The 26,573-nt window shown below is 44.7% G+C and overlaps 1 protein-coding gene across 1 annotated transcript in view; it reads left to right on the plus strand.

The window, feature by feature from the left end:
- The window catches only part of ROR1 (receptor tyrosine kinase like orphan receptor 1), a 469,887-nt gene that overhangs the window by 418,470 nt on the left and 24,844 nt on the right, over positions 1-26,573 (plus strand). Inside the window, exons 6-8 of the mRNA XM_075557156.1 lie at positions 1,073-1,390; positions 3,196-3,441; positions 26,012-26,226. Coding sequence (XP_075413271.1) covers positions 1,073-1,390; positions 3,196-3,441; positions 26,012-26,226 — 779 coding nt within the window. The remainder of the gene's footprint in view (positions 1-1,072; positions 1,391-3,195; positions 3,442-26,011; positions 26,227-26,573) is intronic.

Raw genomic sequence — 26,573 nt, forward strand, 5'->3', positions numbered from 1 at the left:
AGCCTTCCCTCCGCTTTCCAAAGGGAAAATGCCTGTGAATTCCCAGAGAGCAGGCCTGATGGGAAAGAGATGTTGAAGGTACAATTCAACCAAATCTAAGAGAATGTTAACGAGCTTCTAATAGTCACAAAATACTAAATGAGAGGTTGTTACATAAACATTTGGTAACCCAATTACAATAATCCGCTCATGGCGATTTTCAGTGAACATGCATTTACTGGAAAGTATTGCGCTTACAAAGAAAAATCCATTTCCCTTGTTTCGTGGCACGTTTCTCAAACTTGTTTAGCCAGGACCCCTTGATTCTCACAGCACTCTGTGTCCCATCGAATTAGTGTTCCCAGGAGCACACTCTGGGAAACCCTGTTATCACTGCCTCAGAAGTGGCTTCACGAGGTGTCTAAGCTCCTTGTCACCGGAGGGATTCAGGAGGGACCGGTGCCCCTTTCTGTGTGTAGACACTATCGGGTAAGAAATCAGGCCGCAGGACCACGTCTCTGTGTGGTGGTCACTGGGACCAGGTGGGTTACCTCATTCTTGTGTGTGTGTGTGTTTTTCCCCCCGGAAGATGGAGTTGAAGCATTCAAAGCCACAAAGAAGTTAAGCAATTTACCCAAAGTCCTCCAGCAAGTCAGAGACCAGCCACCGAACTAAGTTCTGTGGTCCCGAAGAGCCCCCAGCTCTGCCCCGCAGCTGTCAGAGATGTTTTAGAAGGCTCCCAAAGCTAATAAAAAGCACCGGATGAAGCACAAAGTTCTGTTGCTTTGTAGTAAAAATGAAAAATATATTGTACTTTAACCTAATTAATTCTTTTTATTAGGAAACGGTACATATGTAACCTAATCTTGTTTTTTTAACTTTGTAGTCGAAATGATTTTTTTCTGCCCCGCCCCCCCAAGCTGGCGAAAGTAAGCTGCTTAGACATCTGAAACGAATCTCTTTCTCTTGGCCCTGTCTGTGAGAGCACCGCAGATTGTACCCCATGTGGGGTTCTATCTGGTGTCTGTTGGCTCGATGACCAGGGAGATAAACCCTGGCCCTGGGAGTCACTTCACTGTGTTTGTTTTTTCAGCGGCCTTCACCATGATTGGCACCTCCAGCCACTTATCTGATAAGTGTTCTCAGTTCGCCATCCCCTCCCTGTGCCACTACGCCTTCCCGTACTGTGACGAGACCTCGTCCGCCCCCAAGCCCCGCGACTTGTGTCGCGATGAATGTGAAATCCTGGAGAACGTCCTGTGTCAAACAGAATACATATTTGCCAGATCGAATCCCATGATTCTGATGAGGCTGAAACTGCCCAACTGTGAAGATCTCCCCCAGCCAGACAGCCCAGACGCTGCAAACTGCATCCGGATTGGAATTCCCATGGCAGATCCCATAAATAAAAGTAAGTGGTCACCCCTACCCACCTTCCCTCTGCCCTTGCTCCATCATCATTTTTCACGCTGGCAGGCAGAGGGCCTCCTGGAGGGTTGAACACCGTGCCAGGGGCTGAGCGTACAGGGGTGAATTAGACACAGGGCCTGCTTTCCAGAAGCTTCGTGAAGACCCACAGTGGGCCAGTTGCTGCCGGGTCAGTTCCAGCTCGTGGCAACCCCAGTGTGCCCCACCATAAGACCATGCTCCATTGGGTTGTCAAGAACTGGTCTTTCACCAGGCCTTTCTTCCACCGCACTCTGGGGAGTAGACTCAAGCTCCAACTTTTTTATTAGCAGCAGCTGTGCATATTAGCCATTTTTACTGCCTCTTGAAGACAAAACTTCAACTCAAACCCACTGTCTTTGAGTCAGTCCTGACGCCAAGCAGCCCTCGAAGGACAGGGTAGAACGACCGTTGTGGGTCATTAAGACTATGACACTTGATGGGAGTAAAAAGCCTCCTCTTTGTCCCTCGGAGCAGCTAGTGGCTTTGAACTGCTGACCTTTCTGTTAGCAGTCCGATGTGTAACCTACTACACCTCGATAATGTAAAAATATAGGGTTGCTTATACTCTCTAGCCCCTCACCACCACCTCCCCACCTCAAAAAACAACAACAACAACGGTTTCTCTGTGTATTTCCAATTAGTATATGATTAAACTGACTGGCACTTTTTTTAGTCTACTTTTGTCATTAGATGCTTTGATACACCTGAAATGCTTAGAACTGTGCTTCCCCAAACCCAAGTCAGACCCATTGCCGACCAGTCTGTTCCGACTCATGGCGACCCTTTCGGTCAAAGCAGAGCTGCCTGCCTGGGTTTCCCTGCGGCGTTTGACCTTATACGAAGGCAAAACTACACATCGTTCTCCTGCCAAATCTGGGGGTTCAAACCGCTCGCTCACCTTTCAGTGCGGAGCCAAACTTTTCATCACTGGACCTTCGCACCTACTGAATGGCTCGTCGATATTATTCAGTATCATCCTGGTTGTTGCTATTAGGTACTTTTGAGTCGGTGCCTACCGATAGCTACCTATGCACAGCAGAAGGAAAGCCTGCCCAGTCCTGCGCCATTCTCTTCATTGTTCCTCAGCCTGGGCTCATTGTCGCAGCCACTGACTGCAGCTGACTCGGCCATTCCATCTCCTTGAGGGCCTTAGAATCTTACTACCCTACCAAACATACCATTTATTGCAGCGCAGGAGATTCTGCAGCCCTTTCAGGTGGCAGCTCCTCTGGTCACCTGTCAGGGTGACTCAGTCGTCAGATTCTCCTAGGGTATCCCGTCCATCCACACAGAGAGGCCCATAATGCACTGCCTCCAGTAAACGTGTTGTGTGAATTCTCCGTTCTAGAGTCTCGATCACATGATGCATGGCTAAGATCAACAATCAGCAATGCAAGGGAAAGTTTGACTTGAACCTTCCCTGAACCATTCACAAGAAATTACCCTTGTGCCCCCAGGTCCCAGCCCAGGTCCAATTTCTGCTGTATTTAATATTAAAAATACTTGTGGAGGGATGGTTTGGTTCCTGGAGCATAAGCTTTAAATCCTCCCAGGAAGCAGCTGCTGGACAGGCCCTGGGTGGGAGCCCAGCAGGAAGCTCTGCCCTGGTTGCCCCACCCCCCAACCCCCTCAGATGGATGGCCATCCGGGAGAGGTTTTAGCCAGAGGTTCATCCCCTCCCCTCCCCTCCAGAAACGCCTGGCTGAGAGAGCCCGAATTTCCTTGGCTTTTTTCTCCCAGTGTGTGCTTTCCTTTTGTGTTTTTCAGATCACAAGTGTTATAACAGCACAGGGGTGGACTACCGGGGCACCGTGAGTGTGACCAAGTCGGGGCGGCAGTGCCAGCCGTGGAATTCACAGTACCCCCACACGCACACCTTCACGGCCCTCCGCTTCCCAGAGCTCAACGGGGGACATTCCTACTGCCGAAACCCCGGAAATCAGAAGGAGGCTCCCTGGTGCTTTACCTTGGATGAAAACTTTAAGTCCGACCTCTGTGACATCCCAGCATGTGGTAAACAGTCAGCCATTGTCTTTCATTGTGTTTTGTCACCTTGCCAAGATCTTCTCCCACTTTCCTCTGGAGAGTTGTACAAAGGAGACCAAGGAGATCCATGGTGTCTGTCTGCTCTTTAGGCTGGATGTTGTTGGTGGTTAACGTCTGAGGAGCTCTGGTGACCCAGGGGTGACTTGGGCTGCTAAGCTCAAACTCTGCAGTTCAAAACTGCTTGCCACTCCATGGGAGAAAGCTGGGGCTTTCTACTCCCAGGAAGAGTTACAGTTTCGGACACTCACAGAGACAGTTTTCCCTACCCGATGATGTCTCCGTGAGTCAGAGTTGACAAGATGCCAATGAGAAGGTGACATTTCTGATAGTGTTGATACATTCCATTTACAGTTAGGTCTCTTTTCTTTGGAATGGGAATAAATAGGGAGATCTTCCCGTCAGTTGGCCATCTAACTGTGGTCCCAATTGCTCGCCATAGATGAGTAAGTATCTCCAGCACTTCATCAGTGTGTGGAAACATTTCAAATGGTATTCCATCACCTCCGGAGTACCTGCCACATGCCAGATAGTCATCCAGGCACAGGAAGGTAGCAAGGACTCGTAGGTGGAGTGAGCAAGGCTGAGCACATCAAGGAAAGAGGAAGGATATCATTGAATCTGAAGCCCCATGAGCAAGGTGAACTCGGAAAATAACAGGACTAAATCAGGTAGCATCTGTAGGCCATGGGAGGGACTGGAGCCTTGTCAATTGGGGAGGCAGTGGAGTGTTTTGAGCGGGAGGGGGTCATGATCTACCTTATATGTTAAAAGAATCACTTTGGCTATCAGGTTGTGATGACCAGATGACTGATGGACCGTGAAATACAAAGGGAAGTTAGGGTAAGGAGCAGCTCCAGGTATGTTGAATGAGAGTGCTTTTCCTGATGGAGAAAGCTGCAGAACGAAGGAGCTTGATAGGACGTACAATCCGGAGTTAGTTTGTGTTTCTGCTGAATTTGAGATACTTTCTAGCAATCCACGGTTCTCTGGTGGCTCACTGGATTGAGCGTTAGGTTGCTAACCACCAGGTGATTGACACAACTCACCTGCCACTCTGGGAGAGAAAGCATCCGGCCTTCGCAACCCTAAGGAAGTCTAACTGCAATAGAGTACATGGCTAATTATTATTATTATCATTTTAATATAACTCTATAGTTCACATAAAGGTGAAGGTTTGCTCTCAGTTCAGCAACTATTGATTGAGATCCAGCAATGGGGCAGGGGACGTGAAAGAGGGATAAAAGGTGATCTGTCCCTTTATTGAGCTACAATCAAATAGTTGAGTCAATCACAATGAATGGCGCATATGTGATATGATAGAGATGAGCACAAATGTCCTGGGGCTGGGAAGAGGGGGCGCTAAAACATGTTGGGTGGTGAAAATGTGAAAGCAAACCCCTATGGTGAAAACTCGGGAACCATGAGCTGGGATCAAGTTCACGGCAGTGACTTTGGTTTTATGAAGTTTCATAGTCCCTGGTTTCGTTGACATGCGGTTGCCCTGCTGTCACAGAGACTTTCTACAAAGTGGTTTTATGGAGAGTTGAACATACCAAGTCAGACACGGAGGTGACCACCCCCTCTTGTGGGCTACTGGGTGATAAAAATGTTCATATCAAGAACAAAAACGAGTTACTACGTTGCCATTGGTCACTTCAAAACAAATTGTCCTAGATGTTTAAATGCCATGTACTGCATTCTGTTATCTTTTCCATGTTATATTCAGCATTCAAATAGAAGCAAAACGTAGCTTTGCAACTATTTACCACATCTCTTTCTGGATAGGACTGAAGATTTGCAGACCAGCCAAAGATAAAAGCAGCATTTGCTGCGTTCCCCATGCTGGTCTCAATGCTCGGTGTTTGTGCGTGCTTCATTTATACTATGACTGCACTCTGGCAGGTACTAAGAACGCCATTTAGCTGATGATGAATCTGAGGATCGAGAGCCCAAGGTCACCCAGATGGTACATAGCAAGTCTGTCTGACCGCCAGGCTTAGCTTCTTGGTCCTGTATTGTGCTGTCTCAGGATATTACTGTGTGTCCACAAAGAGACCAGATGAAGCCCTCAGAACTGTTTCTTCCAGGAGAAACACTTTGCTCTCTCTCACTAGGTGAATGTCATTATCCTTTAAGTGAGCCTTCATTTCTAAGTAACACCCATCAAGAGTAAAGAGGGAGTTTGCCCCTAATCTGGAAGTGCTAGTGATCTCTGATTTAAGGACTCAAGATCTACAAGGGACTTCAAAAAGTTAGTGGGGAAAAATGCTGTCATTGTCAAATTCCATTTCCCACAAACTTTTTAAGCCCCATTATATTACTTTAAATAATTTTTACAAAGTATACCTAAAAGTATTGGTTTTCAGTTCAGTAATCTTCCTGAAGTGATCACACATTCTAAGGGGAAAAAACAAACATTTTGGGGGTTATTTTTAGATTATACAGAAAGATCATTTACATTTATAAAATGCCTACTAGGTGCCTGCCACTGAAAACTTTGCACAATCAGTGCTCACGGAAGCAGCAGTCAAGAAATCAGACAACACGCTGCATCGGGTAGATCTTTTGCACAAGACCGCTTGAATGTTTTGAAGAGCAGGGGCGTCACTGTGAGGATTCAGGTGTGCCTGCCATGCAAATGAAAGATGGACATCGACTAAGGATGACCAGAGAGGAATCGGCGCGCTTAAATGATGGTGCTGACACAGAATGTTGAAATCACCATGGACTGCCAAAAGAACAAACAAATCTGTCTTTGAAGAAATACAGCTAAAAGGCTTCTTGGGAGCATGAATGCCAAGACTTCATTCCACGCATGTTGGGCATGTTACCGAGAGAGAGCCGTGCCTCAGAAACGATGCCCTCTTTGGTAAAGTAGAAGGACAGGGCAAAAGAGGAAGATCCTTCAGGGCTGCTACCATGGGCTCAATCGTGAGGGCGGCCCAGGCCTGGCGGTGTCTCATTCTGTCGCTCATGGGATCCCAAGGAGTTGGGCTCGACTCCGTAGCACCCACATACCACAAGGCGTGTGCCTGCCACTCAGTGATTTACACTCTGAGCGCTCTCTGTAACTCCAGCTATACCGTAATATGTTATTAACATCCAGCAAGGTTCAGAAGGTCGAAGGGACTTTCTAGACCACACCACGATAGGCTTGAGCTTTGAGCCCTCATATATCTAAACACAGCTCTGAGCAAACTGTAAAGCTCATGCTGCCTCCCCAGACAAGGGATTAGCTTCCACTTAAAAGTGCTCAAAGATAAATACTAGAAAGACCATAGACCGAGTCTCTGGATTGCACCATGCTGATTCCCATAATATATTAGGACATCAAAGAATGTTTCCTTGTTGGTGCAGAACCCATCGCAGGGCTACTCGGTAGCTCTTATCATTGTAACGCACACAGTAGTCTCAGAGACCTTCAGAGGATTTCTTTCTCACTATCAGTCTTCAGAGGACCCATTAACTCAGGTCCGGGGACCCATTAACTCAGGGGACCCATTAACTCAGGTCCTTTGAGAGAGCGGTTTAGATGCAAGTGAAATCTGGATGTGACAAGGCAGTTTTCACCACTTGGAATGAAAAAAGAAAAGAAAACATTTTCATCTCATTTTTAAAGGAAACAATGCCTCTTTAATTCTTCACACCAAGCCACAAACACATCCCTTAAAGGAGCTGAGGATCCTTGACATGGGATTGATAAGAGGCTGCTGAGTGGCTGGTAGCTCCCAGTGTGAGGAAGGGGGAAGAGAGCAGGGCAGCCTCAGTGCTGCTCTCAGCATCACCCCTCAATGTCCCGCCCTCTAATAAAATCGTCATAAAGTAGAATCCTACTTCAGGGAACTTTTTAGAGCACTCGAGATTTATTCCCTTCACTTCATCCCCATACAATCCATGAATAATAAATGAGGTAGGAAATTCCACCCTCAATTTATCAGACAGGAAAAGTTACATGATGAGGCCCAGAGCTGTACCAACTTGTCCAGGCTCACACACACGAGTGCATGGGAACCAGGCCCCTTCCTGTCTCCAGGAGGATTGCGTTCGCTCTGCTGCAGAAGTGTTCTGCCCAGAGCACTCGACAATGTCTGGAGACATTTTAGTTGCCCCAACCAGTAGGGGAGAAAGTAGATGCTACATGCATCTTGTGGTTAAGGCCAGGGTTGCTGCCAACCATGCCACAATGCACAGACGGATCCAGTCCCACCTGGCAGCCGTGTGAGGAGCCCTTTTCTACATCACACAAGCACAGAGGAGAGAACACAATAACAGCTAACAGCAATAGCCATTTATTTATTGAGTGCATTCAGTGAGTCAAAACTATGCTCAAGGTTTTTAATGTATTATTTCATGTGAAAAAGAGTTTGTAACCTTTTGATAGGGTTTTATTAGACCCATTCTACAGACCAGGAAGAAAACATTTGGAGAGGTTAAGTGACTGATTCGAGTCACAGTGTGAATGAGAAGTAGACTGGAGACTCAACCCTGTGATGCGTGTGTTCTCATAGGCAGCTATTGAGATTAACTTTTCGTCTTCCACTGAGACGGTGTCAGCTGGTGTGGCAGGGTTGAAATAAGACTTTTCCTTTCTCCTTCCCCAAGGGGGCTGAGTCTCAGGGGCATGTTTCTGCATTCTTTACTCTAAGTTAAAGAGATTTCAGAATCTCCATGGGGTTTCCCCTTTTCCCACCGATAACTTTTGTCTCAGTTTCAAGCAAACACAGCTAAAAAAAGAAAAGAAAAAGCATAGTCCTAATTAAAGGCAGAATGTAGGCATTTGCAGAATAAAGCATGCGAGAGCAGTCTGTCGCAGATTGTTTTATCTGTGAACTTTCACTCTAGGACAGAAGATAAAATTAAACACGACCAAATATATCTTCTGTGAGTTCTGGGAGTTGGCTCTGCTAGGGCTGCGTGGCTCCGTCTGGGCAATGCTTGGAGAGATTGAAAGCAAAGGATAAAATACCTGACCTCTCGTCCTCCCCGTCTTAGCTTTCATGTCCCACATAGCTAGTAATTAGATCGGTTAAGGACTTATTTAGTCACTCACCTAAGTCAAGGACTGAGTTTCTATTATTTCAAATCTGATCAACCTAGATCAGTTCATGTCCTCGTGTAGTTTACAACTGTGCAAGAATCAGACCACCACCATTAAGTCCCGTCACAAACCCAACCCAACCCACTGCCATTAACGCACTGTGCCTCGTGATACCCTTTAGGAGAGAGTAGAACTGCTTCCAGAGCTGTTATCTTTACAGAAGGAGACTTCCAGAGACTGGTGGGCTCCAATGGCCCACCATTCAGCAAGCAGCTGAGCACTTTAACCACTGTGACACACTCACACATGAATTCCCATGTCGATCCCAACTCCCAGTGACCCTTAGGACAGGGTAGAACTGCCACTAGGGGTTCCACACTGAAACTCTGTAGGGAAGTAGAAAGATTCCTCTTTCTCCTGCAGAGTGGCTGGTGGTTTTGAACTGGCACCCTTGTGGTTAGCAGCCAACGTAACCCACTACACCACCCGGGCGCCTCTAAGTCCCCGCATCAGAGTGTGCCATTTCAGTGCTGTTTCAGCTTTGTTGTGTTAGCTTCTTGACACGAGCATCTGACCTAGGGCTCAGCGCATGGTCAATAGAATATGTGAGTTGACTTAACATTCACAGGATAAAGGTACCATTTCCATCTTACTGATGGAGAAACAGAGGCAGTGTGGTTTAAACTGCTAAAGCCATGATCCAAACCAAACCCACAGGCATCCAGAACCAGTCCTCTGACCACTCTTCCTAAACTGTTTAAAGAGCATGTGCAAGAGAATTTCAGAGGACTAAACATTATCTTTCGCTTCCCTTTGATCTTTATGAGTTCTCTGTCTGGGTCTTTGGGGTGCTTCCCACTGATTCTCTTATTTGCAGCTCTAGGAATGCAGGTCCCAGGCACAAAGAAATGTTTCCTGAATGACTCAGGGCCCTCTTCTGAAACTCAGCCCACATAGGGCCTGTTTCCTCCAGCAGCTTCTGCCAGGCAGGACTGAGTTGTGGTTTGCCTCGTGGTGTTTGCCCGTTTCAACTTTCATCTCTGCTCCCTTCCCAGCAGCCCCAGAACCCCAGTCCTCAGAGTTGGCCTTCTTCTCTGAGACCCTGCCTTCTACACCTTAATTCCCTCTACTTTCCACTAATCACTGTGGCTACCTTCCAATCCAAATACCATGAGTTTGGTGGAAAAGTCAGCCCCCAAAAAAGGAGAAAGAGAGAAACATGTTACCTATGTCCTTTCTGACTGGGCCCTAGATACCCCCATCTCTGAGGTTCACGACTTCACTGCCAACCTTGCCCTTGCTTTTGGAGGCAGCCCTTGGCGCTAAAGGATGGGAAATGTCACTCGGGCCATTTTCCTTTGTCTTGATTCCACCACAACTGCTTCTATTCCCTTCCCTCATTTCAATTTTGGGCCAAGTAAAATCCTGACTGTATTGCTTGTTTGTTTGTTCCTGTTGGCCCTAGATCAAGTCAGTCCTATGGACAAAATTTCCCCCTCTAGTCTTGCTAGTATGCCTTGTTCTCCTCTGTGTAAGAGCATATCTTTTTCTCAAATGATGAGAACTGCCAAGGAGCAGTGGAGTTTGTATTCCTCAACCACTTCTACAGAAGAGCACTCGTTGATAAGAAACACAGGAAACCATTTGGCTCCATCTTGATGTTTCATACCTGACCTGCTGCTCTGGTCTTTCCTTTTAAGTTCCTGGCTTGCAACAGTTTGCCAAAGGGCATCTTGCCCAGTCCTGCGGCTGAATAGCCTTGACTTGTCCCCTAACCTTATAAACGCCCACCTTGGGGTCTGCTTTGTCACAAGCCGTTTTGCACAGTGCAGTGGTTTACAGTTTGGGGCAAAGCAGATGTTTTCCAGATTGTGAACACTGCAGTTTCTAACTCACTCTGTCAGCAGCCTTCTCCCAGGTTTCATAGAAGACCTGCTGTAAGGCAATTTGTCCTTCAGCCATTTCTTCAAACCCAAATTGAGCAGTGCAGGACTTGGAAGGTGGTGGGGAGGGGAACGGAGGAGGAAAGCAAGCACTGCTTTGTGTAGTTTGAAGCTTTCTGGAAGAGTCAGTTTTATGCTACAGAGATTTTCAAGACGTTCTTAGGTTCCAGTCTTTATAAGTGTTCGACAAAGTGAAGAAAAATCGTGACCCAAAATGTTTAGCTAAGTCATGTTCCATAAACATTCAAAACAGTGATTTTTCTTTCAAGATTTTTTTTTTCATTACTAGCCCCAAAGTCAAGGAAAATCAACAAAGAACGCTGCAGGATTGGGCTAGCAGTAATGAAAGGCATTGCCTAGGCCTGGAACAGAACCAATGACCTTACTGGGAGAGTGCCTCTGAGCCTGAAAAGAGCATCCAGTGTATGCTGTGGCCTCTGATAGAGACATGCAGCCAGGCTCCTCAGCCCAGAAAGGATGGAGATGGGATAAGCATGTCAACCGTTCTCTCTTCTTGCCTTCTGGCTCTCACCAAGCTCCCCATTGGTTACATCTAACAAGGAGCCAGAGATGAAGTATTGCCATTTGTGTAACCTCCACAGAGGTTAATCCCAGCCTCCAGCTGGGAAGAGAAGGACAAAGTCTAGAACTGGTGGGGACACTGAGGGAATACACCCCTGTTTGGTTACACATTACAGGCAGTCCCTGGATTTCCAGTACCCCACTTACAGACAACCCCTACATGGCCTTTGATGCTATTATACATTTACCCTCCCATGGACAGATGGAACCAACTCTTGCTCACAAACTTTTCATCAAAACTGTCTTCACTTGCTGTGCAAGAGCAGCTGTTACATCACTGAAAAGACTTCTAGCTCTTTCTTTCCTTTTCCTTTTTTTTTTAAATCCTTTTATTGGGAGCTCTTACAGATATCATAACATTCCATCATTCCGTCCCATCCAGCAGGATGCATTGCTACCAGAGTCAGTTTCAAAATATTTTCTTTCTTCTTGACCTCCTTATAGCAGCTCCCTGTGGCCGCCTCCCTCCTCCACCCTACCCCCAGGAACCTTTATTTATTCATTTATTTACTTTTGCCATCTCTTACACCATCCACTGCATCCATTCCCACACAGTTGTGTTGTTCACTCCCCTTGAGTAGGGTTACACGGTCATCGATGCTATAACCTCCCTCTTCCACCACCCCCCTCCCTGTACCCTTGGGCTGCCATTCTGATGCTTGGGATTGGAAGGGGGTGGGAGGGCAGGTAGTTTGACCACCTTTCTGCCATTGGCAGAGGATGCCCTCAGAAACTGACTTAGCTGGGTATCCACAGGCAAGAGAAGATAAGAGTCAAGCTTTTTCTTAATGCTAACCCTAACTCACTGCCATTAAATCCCTTCTAACTCCCAGTGGCCCTATAGGATAGCATGGAATGGCACCTCTGTGTTTGTGAAACTGTACATCTGAACTGGAACAAGCAATCCTATCTTTCTCCAAAGGAGCAGCTGGTGAGCTCGAACAACTGACCTTTGGGTTTTCAGCCCTTTGGTTAACCCACTGTGTCACCAGGGATCCTTTGCTTGGACTAAATAAGAACTATCTGCACCTGTTCCAATGTCCTTACAAAAGTTTAAAGGCACAGGGACAGGTCTTATTTTCAGTCCAGGGACTAGCTTCATCTATTATAAGTTCAGTAGTAAAACTGAAATAAGTTATGTGAACTCAGTTTACTAAACCGTGGACCTGGGAAGGAGCCCTGGCCCTCCTACAGCCTCACGTGCTCCCTGCAAAGGCCTCACCTCTGTCTCACACTCCTCCAGACTTGGCTTACCACTGTGGATGTCCCACACCTGCTCTAAATGGTTCTATGAAGCCTGGATGACCCCAAAGTCCTGCCTGTTGAGATAAGAATCCCATTAGGGCACAGATATTTGGTGAATTACAACTAACAATAATTATCAGGTACTCCATCTTGTTCAGGAGCCAAATATATATATAGATGATCTGATTTTTTTATGTTGGCCTCTGATTCAAATCTAAATAAATAAAACACACAGAGAAAGACTGAGAATGAACAAGTTCACGGGCTAGATCCAGTTTCTAACCTTTGGTGTCATTTCTCCTCCAAGTTAGAAGAATCTAGCATAGACTTTGGTTGATTTTCTCTTTCATCCAAAGTAACCATCTCTGTCATCCTATTTTCTTCCTCTTCAAAATGCTTTCTAAAAATGTGGCTCTTCAAATAGAGGGCAGCTTCCCTGTGGTAGAGGACAGGTAGAGGAAGACTGACTGACTGGTCATTGCCCAGCATTACGAGTGGAGGGTCTTAGGTTGTAATAAGCACCACATATGAAATAGTTTAGTTTCATCATTTTATTTCTGGATTTACTCAGACTTCAAGACTCCCACTACTACTCAGCAATTACTTTTGCATATTTGGTCATATCAATAATTATTTAGTATATTTCCTTAACTATGACCCTTTCCAAGCATGATCTCTAACCTGGTTGTAAGCTGTAAGATATTTTACATTTCAGAAGTTGGACTTGGAATCCATGGGTAGCCTGTTGTCCGGGAGCCTTGACATTTTATTCCTGGATTCGCACAATGAGCCGCTTTCTTACATTCCTACATCATCACTTGTCTGTCAGTTTGTCATACTGTGGTGGCTTGTGTGTCGCTGTGATGCTGGAAGCTGTGTCTCTGGTATTTCAACTGTATGCAGGTGAACCCACAGTGAACAGGTTTCAGCAGAGCTTCCAGACTAGAAAGAAACAATGAAAAAGCATGCAGCTCCCCAATTTTGAGGAAAAGCTGATGCATAGCTTCAAAGTATTTTCAAATACTGAAAGTCTAGACAAAGGAAGTGGAACATTGTCAGAGATACTTCGGCAACTGGGCCCCACAGCTATGAGGGCACTAGAAATATGGCTGAAGAGGACCTGACTGAGATGACCGGATTTCCTGGAGGGAAGTCGACCACAGTGACATGAGTACCATACAGCCTGTGGGAGTGGAGCCCTTGGGATCTGCATTTGCTGATGGGGCAGGACACAAGAGGAAGAGAAACCACTACAAACATCTTCTAATCGGATCTTGGAATGTTAGGAGTATGAATTTAGGAAAATTGGAAGTGGTCAAAAATGAAATGGAAAGCATGAAGATTTCAGGGAACTGAAATGGACTGGGAAAGCCATATGATTTACTCTGCCAGGAATAATGCAATCACAAGGAATGGTGTGGCATTACAGTCAGAAAGGATCTTGCTAAATCCATCATGAAGTACCATGCTATCTACAATTGGATTATATCTGTCTGCCTTCAAGGAAATCCAATCAATACAATTATACTTCAACTTTTTGTACCGACCACAAACAGATAGTGTTGAAGAAATTGAAGAATTATGCCAACTTCTTCAGTCTGAAATGGATCAAACATTCAACTCAGATGCACTGATGGTTCCTGGTGATTGGAATGCCAAAGTTGGAAACAATGAGCAAGGGATAGTAGTTGGAAAACAGGAACTTGGTGATAGAAATGAAGCTGGAGATTGCATGGTAAAATTTTGTGAAATCGACAACTTGTTCCTAGCAAATACCTTTTTTCAACAACACAAATGGCAACTCTACACATGAACTTCCCCCCATGGAATACACAGGCTACATCTGTGAGAAGACATGATGGAGAAGCTCAATATTAGCAGTTAAAATCAGACCAGGGACCCACTGTGGAACAGACTGTCAATTGCTCACACGTAATTTCAAGATAAAGCTGAAAAAAAAATTAAAACCTATCCACAAGAGCAAAAATCCAACCTTGAGTCTATTCCACCTGAATTCCAAGAACATCTCAAGAACAGATGATAGGTTGGACCCTAATGAGAGAAGGCCTGAGGAGCTGTGGGAAGACATCAAGAGCAGCATTGATGAGGAAAGCAAAAGGTCTCTTTTTAAAAAAAACAAAAAACAGGAAAGAAAGAGACTCTGAAACTTGCTATTAATCATAAAGTAACTAAAGCAAATGGAAGAAAGGATGAAGTCAAGGAACTGAATAGAAAATTTCAAGAGGAAGCCCTAGAAGACAAAGCCAAATATTATAGCAAAAGGTGCAAGGACCTAGAATTAGAAAACCAACAGGGAAGAAGGCATTCAGTGTATCTGAAGCTGAAAGAATTCAAGGAAAAAAAATTCAAGCCTCAAATTGCAATTACAATAGATTCTATAGGCAAACTATTGACTGATGCGGGAAGCGTCAATAGAAGACGGAGAGAATACAGATTCACGGCACCAAAGCGATTGAGTCGACAGCCTATCATTTCAGGAGGTAGCGTATGAGCAAGAACTAACGGTGCTGAAGGAAGAAGTTCAAACAGCACTGAATGCATTTGCCAAAAGCAAGGTCATCCCACAACAGTTGCATTGATAGGGAACTGCCAGAAGTTCAAACTGGATTCAGAAGAGAATGTGGAACAAGGGATATCATTGTTGGTGTCAGATGGGTCTTGGCTCAGAGGCAAGTGTTTACTTGTGTTTCATTGACTGTGTAAAGGCCTTGGACTGTGGACCATAATAAACTGTGGATAACCTTTGGAAGAGTGGGAATTCCTGAACATTTCACTGTGCTCATTCGGAATTGGTACATAGGTCAAGAGGCCATTGTGTGAACTGAACAAGGAAATACTGCATGGCTTAAAATCAGGGAAGGTGTACATTCTGGTTGTATCCTCTCACCATGCTTGTCAGTCTGTAAGCTGAGCAAATCATCAGAAACACTGGACTATATGAAGAAGAGTGTGGTATTAGGATTGAAGGAAGGATCGTTAACAACCTGTGGTGTGCAGATGACACAACCTTGCTTGCTGAGAGTGAGGAGGACTTGAAGCACTTTCTGATGAAGATCAAAGATTGTAGCCTTCAGTATGGACTACAACTCAATGTCAGGAAGACCAAAATCCTCACAACTGAACCAATAGGTAACATCATCATAAATGGAGAGAAAATTGAAGTTGTCAAGGATTTTGTCGTATTTAGATCCACAATCAGTGCTCATGGAAGCATTGATTGAGAGATCAAAGATGAGTTGCATTTGGTAAACAGAGTGCACAAGACCTCTTTAGAGTATTGAAAAGAAAAATTGTTACTTTGAGGATTAAGGTGCCCTTGACCCAAGCCATTGCATTCTCCATTGCATCAAGTACTTGTGAAAGTTGGACATGATTATTTGGAAGACTGAAGAAGAATTGATGTATCTGAAGTGTGATGCTTGAGATGAATATTGAAAATACGATGGACTGCCAACAGGACAGACAAGTCTGTCTTGGAAGAAATATGGACAGAGTTTTCCTGAGAGGCAAGGATGGCAAGACTTCATCTTACATAGTTTGGGCATATTGTCAAGAGAGATCAGGTCCTGGAGAAAGACATCTTGTGTGGTAAAGTGGAAGGGCAGCATAAAAAGGGGAAGGCCCACAAACTAGGAGTTGACACTGTGGCTGCATCTATGCTACAGCAGGTCTCAACCTGTGGACGCGACCCCTTTGGGGGGTTCAACGACCCTTTCACAGGGTCGCCTGATTCATAACAGTAGCAAAATGACAGTAATGAAGTAGCAACAAAAATAACTTTATGGTTGGGGGTCACCACAACATGAGGCACTGCATTAAAGGGCCGCGGCATGAGGAAGGTTGAAAACCACTGCTCTGTGGCGTCCAGCATAGAAACAAGTGTGCAAATGGGGTAAGACCGTGCAGTGTTTCAGTCTGTTTTGCAGAGGATCGCTATGGGTTGGAGCCAATTCAGTGGCGCCAACAGCAATAACACAGCTGTTAAATCATGGGGAATATGGAACAGGCAGTTTTCATCAGACATAGCCCACTACAATTTAATGTTGATGTGCGGTTTACCTTCTTTAGAATATAAATATTCATTCAATTGCAAATTCATCTAACAATGTTATATCCTGACTTCCATCTTGGAAGATTCGCCCTTAGGTTCCCAAACATTTTTAGTCTACCACCCTCCTTCCAATTAAAAACTTCTATAGCCTATTAGCCTGGATAAAGTGTAGGCATCTGCTTTTTGGCCCTCCTCCTGGATCATACCGGCACCCCCAGGGGGTTATATTGCCCACTCTGGGAAACACTGTATAAGACCAACTCTCTCCTTTATTGGTATTGTCATTAGATTCTGTCAAGTCCCTTCTCATGGCAACCTTCTGCATAACAATAAAATAATGCTCCAAACCTGCACTATTCTCACAGACACATCTGTGTCTGAGTCCACTCTTACAGCTATTGCATAGCCCATCTTTTTGAGGGTCTTGACCCCTCTTGTGCTAACCCTTTACACCGGCACAATGTCCTTCCCCAGCGACTTGTCCCTGCTGATAACGTCTCCAAAGTGCAGCCTTGCCATCCTCACTTCTAAGGAGCATTCTGGCTCTACTTCGTTCAAGATGCATTTTTGCTTCTGACAGTGCAAGACGCTCCTCAGCATCACCATAATTCCAAGTCGTTGATTTTTCTTAGGTCTTCCTTGTACATTTCCCTGCGTCCGCTCACTCCTGATACAATTACAAATACCATGGTTGGGCTCGGTGCACCCCAGTCTTCAAAGTGCCATTTTTGCTTTTTCATAGTTTAAGAGATCATTTTGCAGCAGACATGCCCCTCACAGTTCGTCATTTGATTTATTGACTGCTGCTTCCATGAGCATTGATGGTTTGTCATGGGAGGATTTTTGTTTTCTTCATGTTGAGGTGTAAACCACACTTAGATTGTAGTCCTGGAGTCCATCTGTAACCTGTACTGTTCACTGTTCAAGTATTGTTCACGGCCCATACTCACCTTGGGTCATCTGCATATTACAGGCTGTTAATGAATCTTACGGTGCAGCTTCTTGAATAACTTGCTCAGCGAATAGATTGAATTAATATAGTGAAAAGTTACAACCCTTTCTCATTTTTCCTGAATTTTAACCATGGAGTATCCCCTTGCTTCATTTGAACTACTGTCTCTTAGTTTTGTATGTCCAGATTTCACACAAGCACAATACCGTGTTCTGGAATTTCAGTTCTTCACAATGTTGTCCATACTTTGTCATGATCCACCCAGGGAATGCCCTTGTATAGTCAATAAAATCCAGATAAACATGTTTATGGTATTTTCTGCTTTCAGGCCAAATCCATCTGATCTCAGCAATGATATCATTCCTTTATGTCTTCTGCATCCAGCTCAAATTTCTGACAGCTTTCTGTCAATATACATTTCTATATCCATTTTTAATTATCTTCAGCAAAATTTTATTTCCATGTGATATTAGTGACACTAATACTATACTGTTTGGTAATTTCTACATTCTGTTAGATTATCTTTCTTTGGATTTGTCACAAATATAGATCTCATTCAATCAGCTGGCTTGGTAGTTATCTTCCAAATTTCTTAGTGTAATGAGTGAGTGCTTCCAGAATTGTATCCATTTGTTGAAACATCTCAATTGATATTCCACCAATTCCTGGAGTCTTGCTTTTGATCAATGCCTTCAGTGTATCCTGAGCTTCTTTCTTCCGTATCACTGGTTCTTGATTGTCTGCTCCCAATTCTTTGGATGCTTCCTTTATCATTCAAAAGGAGCCCTCGGAGGGGTAGTGGTTATACATTGGACTGTTAAGCACAAGGTCAGTAGTTTGAAACCACCAGCTGCTCCACAAGAGAAAGAGAAGGCTTTGTACTCCAGTAAAGAATTACAATCTCACCCCCCTCACCACCCTCCCCGCTACAGTTCTACCCTGTCCCACAGGGCCATACCTTGGCTCTTGTGAATCTGTGTTCATTTTCTTCAGCTTCAACTTGAGCTTGCATATGAGCAATCGATGGACACATTGATAACCACTTTGCAGTGTGCCCCATCCTTGTTTTGATTGTTGATAAATAACTTCTCCATCATCTCTTTTCACAGATGTAGCCTATTTGCTCTGGTACATTTCCCCTGTGAGGCCCACATACATTGTTGCCAGTTTATGCTGTTTCAGAAAAGATATTTACAATGAGTAGATCCTTGGTCTTATGAAATTTCACACTTGATCTTGGCCAAAAGGCTGAGAAGCGATTGGTCTTGTGAAAATTTATCATGTGATCGCTTCTGTTATTTCTATCACTGAGGTTATATTTTCTAACTGCTCTTCCTTCATTTGGCAGTAATTATCAATGCAGCTTGATTGCGTCTTTGGTCAAGTTCAGACTGTAGAAGTTAATTTAAAGTTCTTCATTTTAGCATTAATGGTTGATGGATACATTTGAGTAATAGTTGTGTTAACTGATGTATAGCTATTATCCTATCACTTACAGTGTTATTCTTCAAGGTAGATCTTAAATATTTTCACAATAAACATGACAAGTTCCTCTTCAATACATTATTTCCAGCAGAGTAGATTATGTGATTGCAAAATTATAAATAGCCCAAAATAGTCTATTTCGGCTCACTAATGCCTAGGAGAGTTTGTACATTCTACTTTCCAATTGTCTTAGGGACCCAGTGCTACTACAACAGAAATATCCACCAGTGAATGGCTTTAACACACATGCTCCCTGAAGCTCACAAGGCTAGAAATCCAAAGTGCTAGCTCTAGGGCAGCGGTTCTCAACCTGTGGGTCGCGACCGCTTTGGGAGTCGAAACGACCTTTTCTCAGGGGTCTTCCAATTCATACCAGTAGCAAAATGACAGTGATGAAGTAGCAACGAAAATAATTTCATGGTTGGGGTCACCACCACATGAGGAACTGTCTGAATGGGTCGTGGCCTGAGGAAGGCTGCAAGCCACTGCACTAGGGGAAGTCGTTCTCTCTGTAGGCCCCTCTCAGCATCCACGGGCTCGCCCCTTTGGAGACCTCCATGTGTCTTGGCATAAATCTCCTGGTTCCAAGAAGTGACACATTCTGCTCCTGGCTCTTCTCTCTCGGGGGTCATGGGCCCCCTCTCTTTGCTCACTTCTCTCTCCTTTTATCTCCTGTAATAAGCAAGGTGTTGCAGATGTCACTGTAGCAGCCAGGGCTGTGGCAGGGTGTTGCTTCCTACCCTTAGCCTTCTCACCGGCTTATCATATAACACCACACTCTAGAGGATCCTGTCTGCTACTTTGCATCATTATATCACTTCCAAAAATGGAGAATCATAGCCCGGCCAAGTGGACACATATTTTTTGTGTGTGTCGACACAATTCAATGTCTGACATTGGTTATGGATGTATGTTTGCAACTGTTTGCTCTCATTTGGAGTCATGCCCCATCAGCAAATGAGGGTCCCAAGGCTCTACTCTTCTTTGCCCTTAAGATTGACTCTGCTTTGCGGAGGCGGCTCTTCCTCAGTTGTATTTTGAGTGCCTTTTAACCCGAGAGGCTAATCTTCTGACAGTCTAGCAGACTATGTCCCACTGCTGTTCGTGGATGGTTCCTACTTTGTTAAAAGTAGATTTCTAATTTCTTCTTGCTAGTCTGCCTTCCTAGTCTGGAAGGTCTGCCCTAAACTGGCCACCAGGCAGACCCTGCTGGTCTTTGAAAGAACACTGGCATAGCTTCCAGCTTCACAACCACTTGCAAGCCACCACAATACAATGCACAGACAGACTCATCTTGTAGAAGAGCACTTGCAAGCCACCACAGTACAATGCACAGACAGACTCCTCTTGTAGAAGAGCACTTGCAAGCCACCACAATACAACCCACAGACAGACTCTTCTTGTAGAAGAGCACTTGCAAGCCACCACAGTACAACGCACAGACAGACTCCTCTTGTAGAAGAGTAAAAAGAGGCATTTAGTGCGTATAGAATCTTTTTAGGAAACTCACGTGGATTCTAGTGCTCACAAATGAAGAACTACACCGAACTTGTTATAGTTAAGGCATCTTCTTAATCATTTCATTTATGTTGTATCATCTCGGTGTTTTTAAGAATTCATTTGTATATAATGCAATAAATAGATCACATTCTTAGTACTTTTACCATCCAAACAAGAGAGGGGGTGGCTGAACTCAGCATGGCGATTGAAGGGTTAATTAGGACCCTTTCTCTCAGGCTTAAGCAACAGTGGTGCTCAGCCCTGTCTTCCACGCATCCACTTATTTTGTCATCTTCAAACCAAAGATAGTGGTGATCCCTGTTTGTCCTCTTCCTTCTCCTTCCACTTTTCAGATAAAAATCATAATTTAAATTTTTAACTTTCCTTTGGGTTCTAAGGTTCTGTACAATTCCCTCCCGTATCTGTCATAAATTCATATAATTTTCTGATTTAAACTCAAAGCAATATCCCAAATGATGTTTCACTTTCTGAAAGTACCTCTTGAATAAAGAATCATGTTTACCTTGCTTTAAGCCGCAGGATAAGAAAGAGGTATTTTCTCCATTATATTTAATTACTAATCTAAGTATTGCATGTCATTGTAAAAATAAAACAGGAATGTCAGATTTGGACTCTGATACCAAATTGTTGATTTTAAAAAGAACTCAATCATGTGATCTAGACTAAATGGTTGGTTTAAAGAAATCCCAAGCATTTAACTTTACGTACTTAATATGTGCATTACACATGTAAACAGTTGTTCCAAAGTATTAAAACTCTTCACCAGTCCAATTTTTGGACAGTTTTCTAATCGACACAGGAGATGTCCATTACCCCTTAAAGTAAATAGAAAGAATAATACTCCTTATTCTAAAGTGACTTTTAAAAATGGTATGTGCCTTTAAAATGATGCGAGAAGATTCCACATGCTATTTTAGCAGTATTTCTATTAACAGTACTTTTTTAAAAGCAAAGCAGCATTAAAGTAAGGCGGGCTTGCGTTCCAACTCTACTCCTTTCGAGCTTTGGCAAATCATTCATCTCGTCTCAGCCTCAATTCCTCTATGTGTAAAGTCAGTACAAAAATAACATCAAGTTAGAGAAACTCCATAGTTACCATAAAGAATAAAATTCTGGAACATAAAAGGGGGCTTGGCAAATGCTAGTGTCCTAATTTTCCATTAGCAGTCCCACGGAATATTTTTATATATGGGTCTTTTGAACCAGAGAGTGAATCCCTGGTTGACCAAACCCAGAAAACTGCAGGGTAGGAAGCTCACTTCACAGTAGACTTGCAATAGGATTGAATTTGTTTTCTGTCACTTCCTACGTGACCACGTTCTCTTCCGCCTGCTCATTGCACTTGGCAGGAAGACACTGAGCCTGTTGTGCTCACTCACATACCCTCAGTACAATCAGAAGGAGTCAAGTTTGTCTACGTTTAAAGGATTTAGCTTCTTGAAGTTTGTTCTTCCGCAAACCTACAAGGGGATTTGTCCCAGGCTTCCCGTGTACAATAAAAGGCGTTCCGTGAATAATCTGATACAGAATGAATAGGCTTCTTTGTTTGCCAAGCAGGTGAGAGCCCAACTTTCTCTTGTTGCTAAAAACCTAGGCCGGGAAAAAGACTAGTGTTGCATTAGTTCTAAATTAGCCTCATTCCTTTCATAACCATTGCCTTCTTTGTGATTCCAGTGAAAATCCAAGAACAACAGAGATCTCCCCCCTCCTCCCACAGGAACTTTGAAGAGTTTTGTACTATTCATAATGATGATGACAGCGTCCAACAACCGTGTGTTAGCTTTTAATTTGTAAGGTTCTTTCATGAGCATTGTTTCGTTTGATACATATATGAACTAAGTGTGATAGAAAACCTACTCATGCACCGCCATCGAGCCCATTCCAACTCATAGCCACCCTACAGGACAAAGGAGAACTGCTCCCATAGGTTCCCAAAGCTGTACATCTTGGTGGAAGCAGACTGTCACATCTTGCTCCCATAGACTAGTAGGTGGGTTTGAACTGCTGACCTTTTGGTTACCAGAGCTCCTTAAGTTAGGAAAAGCAGGTATCATGGTACCTGTTGAAGAAATGAGGAAACTGAGGCAAGACAAATTAAGTTTCTTGCTTAGAGCAATTGTGAATGTCCAACCAATACCTCTCTCCCCAAATGCCCTTCCAACACAAAAGGAAAAGAATTATGACACTAACATGTAATTGAATCTACCGAGGTCTTCGTTTCTTCCTCACAACAACTCTGTGACGTGTGGGCCTTATTATCGTGCCCATTTACAGGACAGTCCATCTGCTCAGAGAATCAGTACCTACCGAAGGCTGCACGGGTAATTGGCAAGCACGGTATTCAGCGGTTTCTGACTCTAAAATGCACTTTGCTCACTTTTCTGTGCTGGCTCTGTTGTGTGGATACGCAGTCATCTCAGTGAGGTCCTATGATGGGCACGCTTCCGCATAGGTGAGACCTTTCCATCTATCTACACATCCACAGACCTGACTCGTGAGACTCAGTTTGTAGCAATGATTAGAATGGCCCAACTGTACATTTACATCGTACGTGTTGGGTTATATATTTTCCTGACAAGAGCTGAATAACACGGAAGCTTCAGGAGATAATGCTTGGTTTATCCCGGGACAGGGATGGGGTGGGGTGGGGCGAACAACGTTGTTATTGTGTGCTGTACATCAATTCCAATTCCCAGGGAACTTACAAAACGACTAGAACTGCCCCCCGAGGATTTCCTGGGCTGTACTCTTCATGGAAGGAGAGCTGGTGCCAGAGTGGTTATGAACTGCCAGGCAGACATGAAATCTCCCCACCAGCCGCTCTGGTGGGGAAAGTCAGGCCTTTCTACTCTGAGAACAGTTTCAGTCTCAGAAACCCTCCGTTCTGCCCTCTCCTATAGGGTCAGTGAGTCGCTGCGCTTTGGCTCAATGGTGGTGAGAGATGAGTGTACGGAGTAGTAAGTTCAAAGGCAGCAGATCTGCTGAAACCTCAGGGTTCTTTGGTACTTTTCAGACTGACCTCATCTGTCCTACCTGCGGGAAGCAGGAAGAACCCTAAAACCCCAAGAAAAGAGTCACAAGACTGCCGTTCTTAAACCAGTGGACGCTGTTGAGTCATTGCCAACCCCGTAGGGGTCAGAAGGCACGTGTGCTCTGTGGTGCTTTCCTCGACTGAGTTTTCAGAAGTAGATCGTCAGGATGAGCAGCCAAGTGTGTCAAGCCATGGGACCGCCCAGGGGCACCATTCTCAACTACCTGGCAGTGTAATGTAGAATGGGAGTTCTGAACCGAGGCCACCAGCCAGAAATGGAAACATTTTACTTGCCAGCTATATGAGGGGACTTCAAAAAGTTGGTGGAAAAAGGAAAGTAAAAGATCATGGAAAATTTCCACCAGCCTTTTGAAGCTGTGCCCACCGCCCCTCATCTGTTCTTCGCAAGTGATGTTACCCTTGGCCCTCAGCTGTCTCGTCTAGAGAAATGGAGAGAAGGATGGTGGTACCTGCCTCCCTGAGTTGCTTGTGAGGATAAATGAGTTAAGGAAAATGGCTTAGAATAGCACCTGGTCCATAGTCATAATAATCAGCAATAATGATTTTTCTGCCAAAATAAAATGATAGACATTAATTTTTTATTATAACTAGTAACCAGATTTTACCCTTCCCCAAACTCACCTGAGGGTTAGTACACTGTATATTCTCAACACTCAGCCTTTGGGGCATGTAGTGAAGTAAGTTACTTAATATGGCTCCTCTGACCAAGTCTTCATAAGGCCCATCAAATGATTGGACTATGCAAATGGGCAGTTGGTCAGTTTTGCCATTCCACTGTGCCTGTAAGTGAGCCATCTCAGACACAGGAAGACAGAGAATCCTGTAACCAACAAGATAGAATTGCCACTGGTGGAGCGTATGCAAGACCCCTATCTGAAGTGGCGAAGGCAGCCGAGGTACCAGAGGCAGTAACGCCAAGATCATGAGCCAGAACAGGGGAGCAAGACTGAAACCAATGAGGCAAAGTCACTCTCAGATCATGAGCAGGGTGGAAGTGCCGCCTCACGACCATGCGGCTCAGGAGCAGGTTCCCAGACTGAATGAACAAGGCTAAGGGACCGCATGGCTGAGAGGTCCAGGACCAGAGAGAGACATGCCTGCTAGCATGGCTGAGAAGAGGCATTGCAGACAAAAGAACTTGATCATTAATATTTTGTCAGCTTCCCGAGTAAACCCCTGCATTGAGTACTGTCTGCGAGTTCGGTGTGGCCATTGCGATGTATGATGAAACCCAAGAGAAGCCGGAGGCCATGTGGTTGGTATCAGAGGGATTAGGAAAATGGAAGGCGGGGGGCGTGACTGATGTCTGCCTCATGGCCATTGACCTTGGGAAGGTGTGGAGTTAGATTCTCATTCTGTATTTTATAGCCAGAGTTTCCCGTGCATTTTTTCAATGTCCCTTTCTAACCTCTTGCAGTCTTCAATAATCTCCTCTTAACCTCAAGTTCTCTAAATGTAAAACCAAGCTAATAACATTAAACCAACCCGAAACCCCGCTGCTGTGGAATCAATTCCAGTTCATAGCAACCCTGTAAACCATTACAGAACTGCTGCCATCAGGCTCCCAAGAGTGTAAATCCGTATAGAGACAGACAGCCACATCTTTCAACGGTGGAGCAGCTCGTGGGTTTGAACCACCAACCTCTGGTTTGCAGCCTGGTGCTTTAACCACCAGGGCTTCTTCGTTTGGCACATAGATTTTTTTCATTGAACTAATGAACAAGTGAAGGGTTGGTATTATAAGTGCATTCCTCATCTTCCTATAATGAACAATAAGCATTTGTGAATTTGAGTTGACCTAATTTTTCACAATTTAGGTTTTCGTAAACAATCTGATAAGGTTATTGGTTACCAGGACATACCATTATGTGACCCCTCTCTCTAAAAGTAATGTACTGAAAATTAAAAATAAACTTGATAAAGAAAAAAATTATGTAACCAGGATTTATAGAACTGCTCTGCGGTCGAGAACCCCGGGCACCATTCAGCATAGACACGGCACTTCTGAAATGAGGAGCAAGATGAGGCCCGGAGAGGTAAATGAGTTTTACCTCATTTGAGCTGTGCAAGGTGCACAGCTCCCCAGAACCGGCCCAAGCCCTGTGCCTAGGCCCTGCATTCTCGGGCCAGCTCCGTGACTTTGCAGACACTGAGGCCAGGGTTCTGTAGTGACGTCCATGCCGGAAGATGCAGGCCTGGCCCTGGCAGTTGAAACCGGCCAAGCAAGGGCATGGTTCCTGGAGCGCAGTTGTAGTTGGTCTGGGCTGACAGCCGATGCAGGAAGAGCCTTCTAGGCTACATTAGCGGTCTCGGATATATCCAGTCCTCTCCGTGGCCTTTCACTTTTAAGGCTGCTCTACAGCTACAGAGAAGCCGAATCAGAAGGGGACCCACATGCATAGACAGTCTTCATCATAACCCTTCGCCATTTTTAAACGTTTGAACTTTAAACTTTTTAACCTCAGTAAATTATGCTGAAGGTTTGATGGAAACACATTTTAATAAGCAATGGATTCTTCCCCCATCCCTTCCCACCGTGGCTTTGTGTGTACAGTAGGATAGAAGGTCATTTTAAAGCAGGGAATGTAACATTATATGTGTTATTCTAACGAGCCTAACATTTGCTCTTCTTTGTTTTTACACCCAGATTCAAAGGATTCCAAGGAGAAGAATAAAATGGAAATCTTGTACATACTGGTGCCCAGCGTGGCGATCCCCCTGGCCATCGCTTTGCTCTTCTTTTTCATTTGTGTCTGCCGCAACAACCAGAAGTCCTCCTCCTCGCCGCCGGTCCAGAGGCAGCCGAAACACGTCCGAGGCCAAAATGTGGAGATGTCCATGCTCAATGCATATAAGCCCAAGGTAAAGTGATCTGAGCCGTGTTTGCTCTAAACACAGCAGTGTAAGCCTCCCACGCTTAGAAATCAAATAACATAGAATCTGCGTTTAGAACACTCACTCACTGCCATCGAATCAATTCTGACTCACAGCGACCCTGTAGGATAGAGTAGAACTGCCTCTGTGGATTTCTAAGACTGTAACTCTTTCTGAGAGCAGACAGCCTCATCTTTCTTCCAAGGAGCAGCTGGTGGTTTTGAACTGCGGATCTTGCAATCGGCTGCCCAACAGCCAGCCCACAGCACCATCTGGTCCCCATAGGACTTAGGGTTTACAGAAAAGAAATTCCATACTTTTCCAATTAAATTGAG

Source organism: Tenrec ecaudatus, chromosome 1 (genome assembly GCF_050624435.1).
Source record: "Tenrec ecaudatus isolate mTenEca1 chromosome 1, mTenEca1.hap1, whole genome shotgun sequence".
NCBI classification, from domain to species: Eukaryota; Metazoa; Chordata; class Mammalia; order Afrosoricida; family Tenrecidae; genus Tenrec; species Tenrec ecaudatus.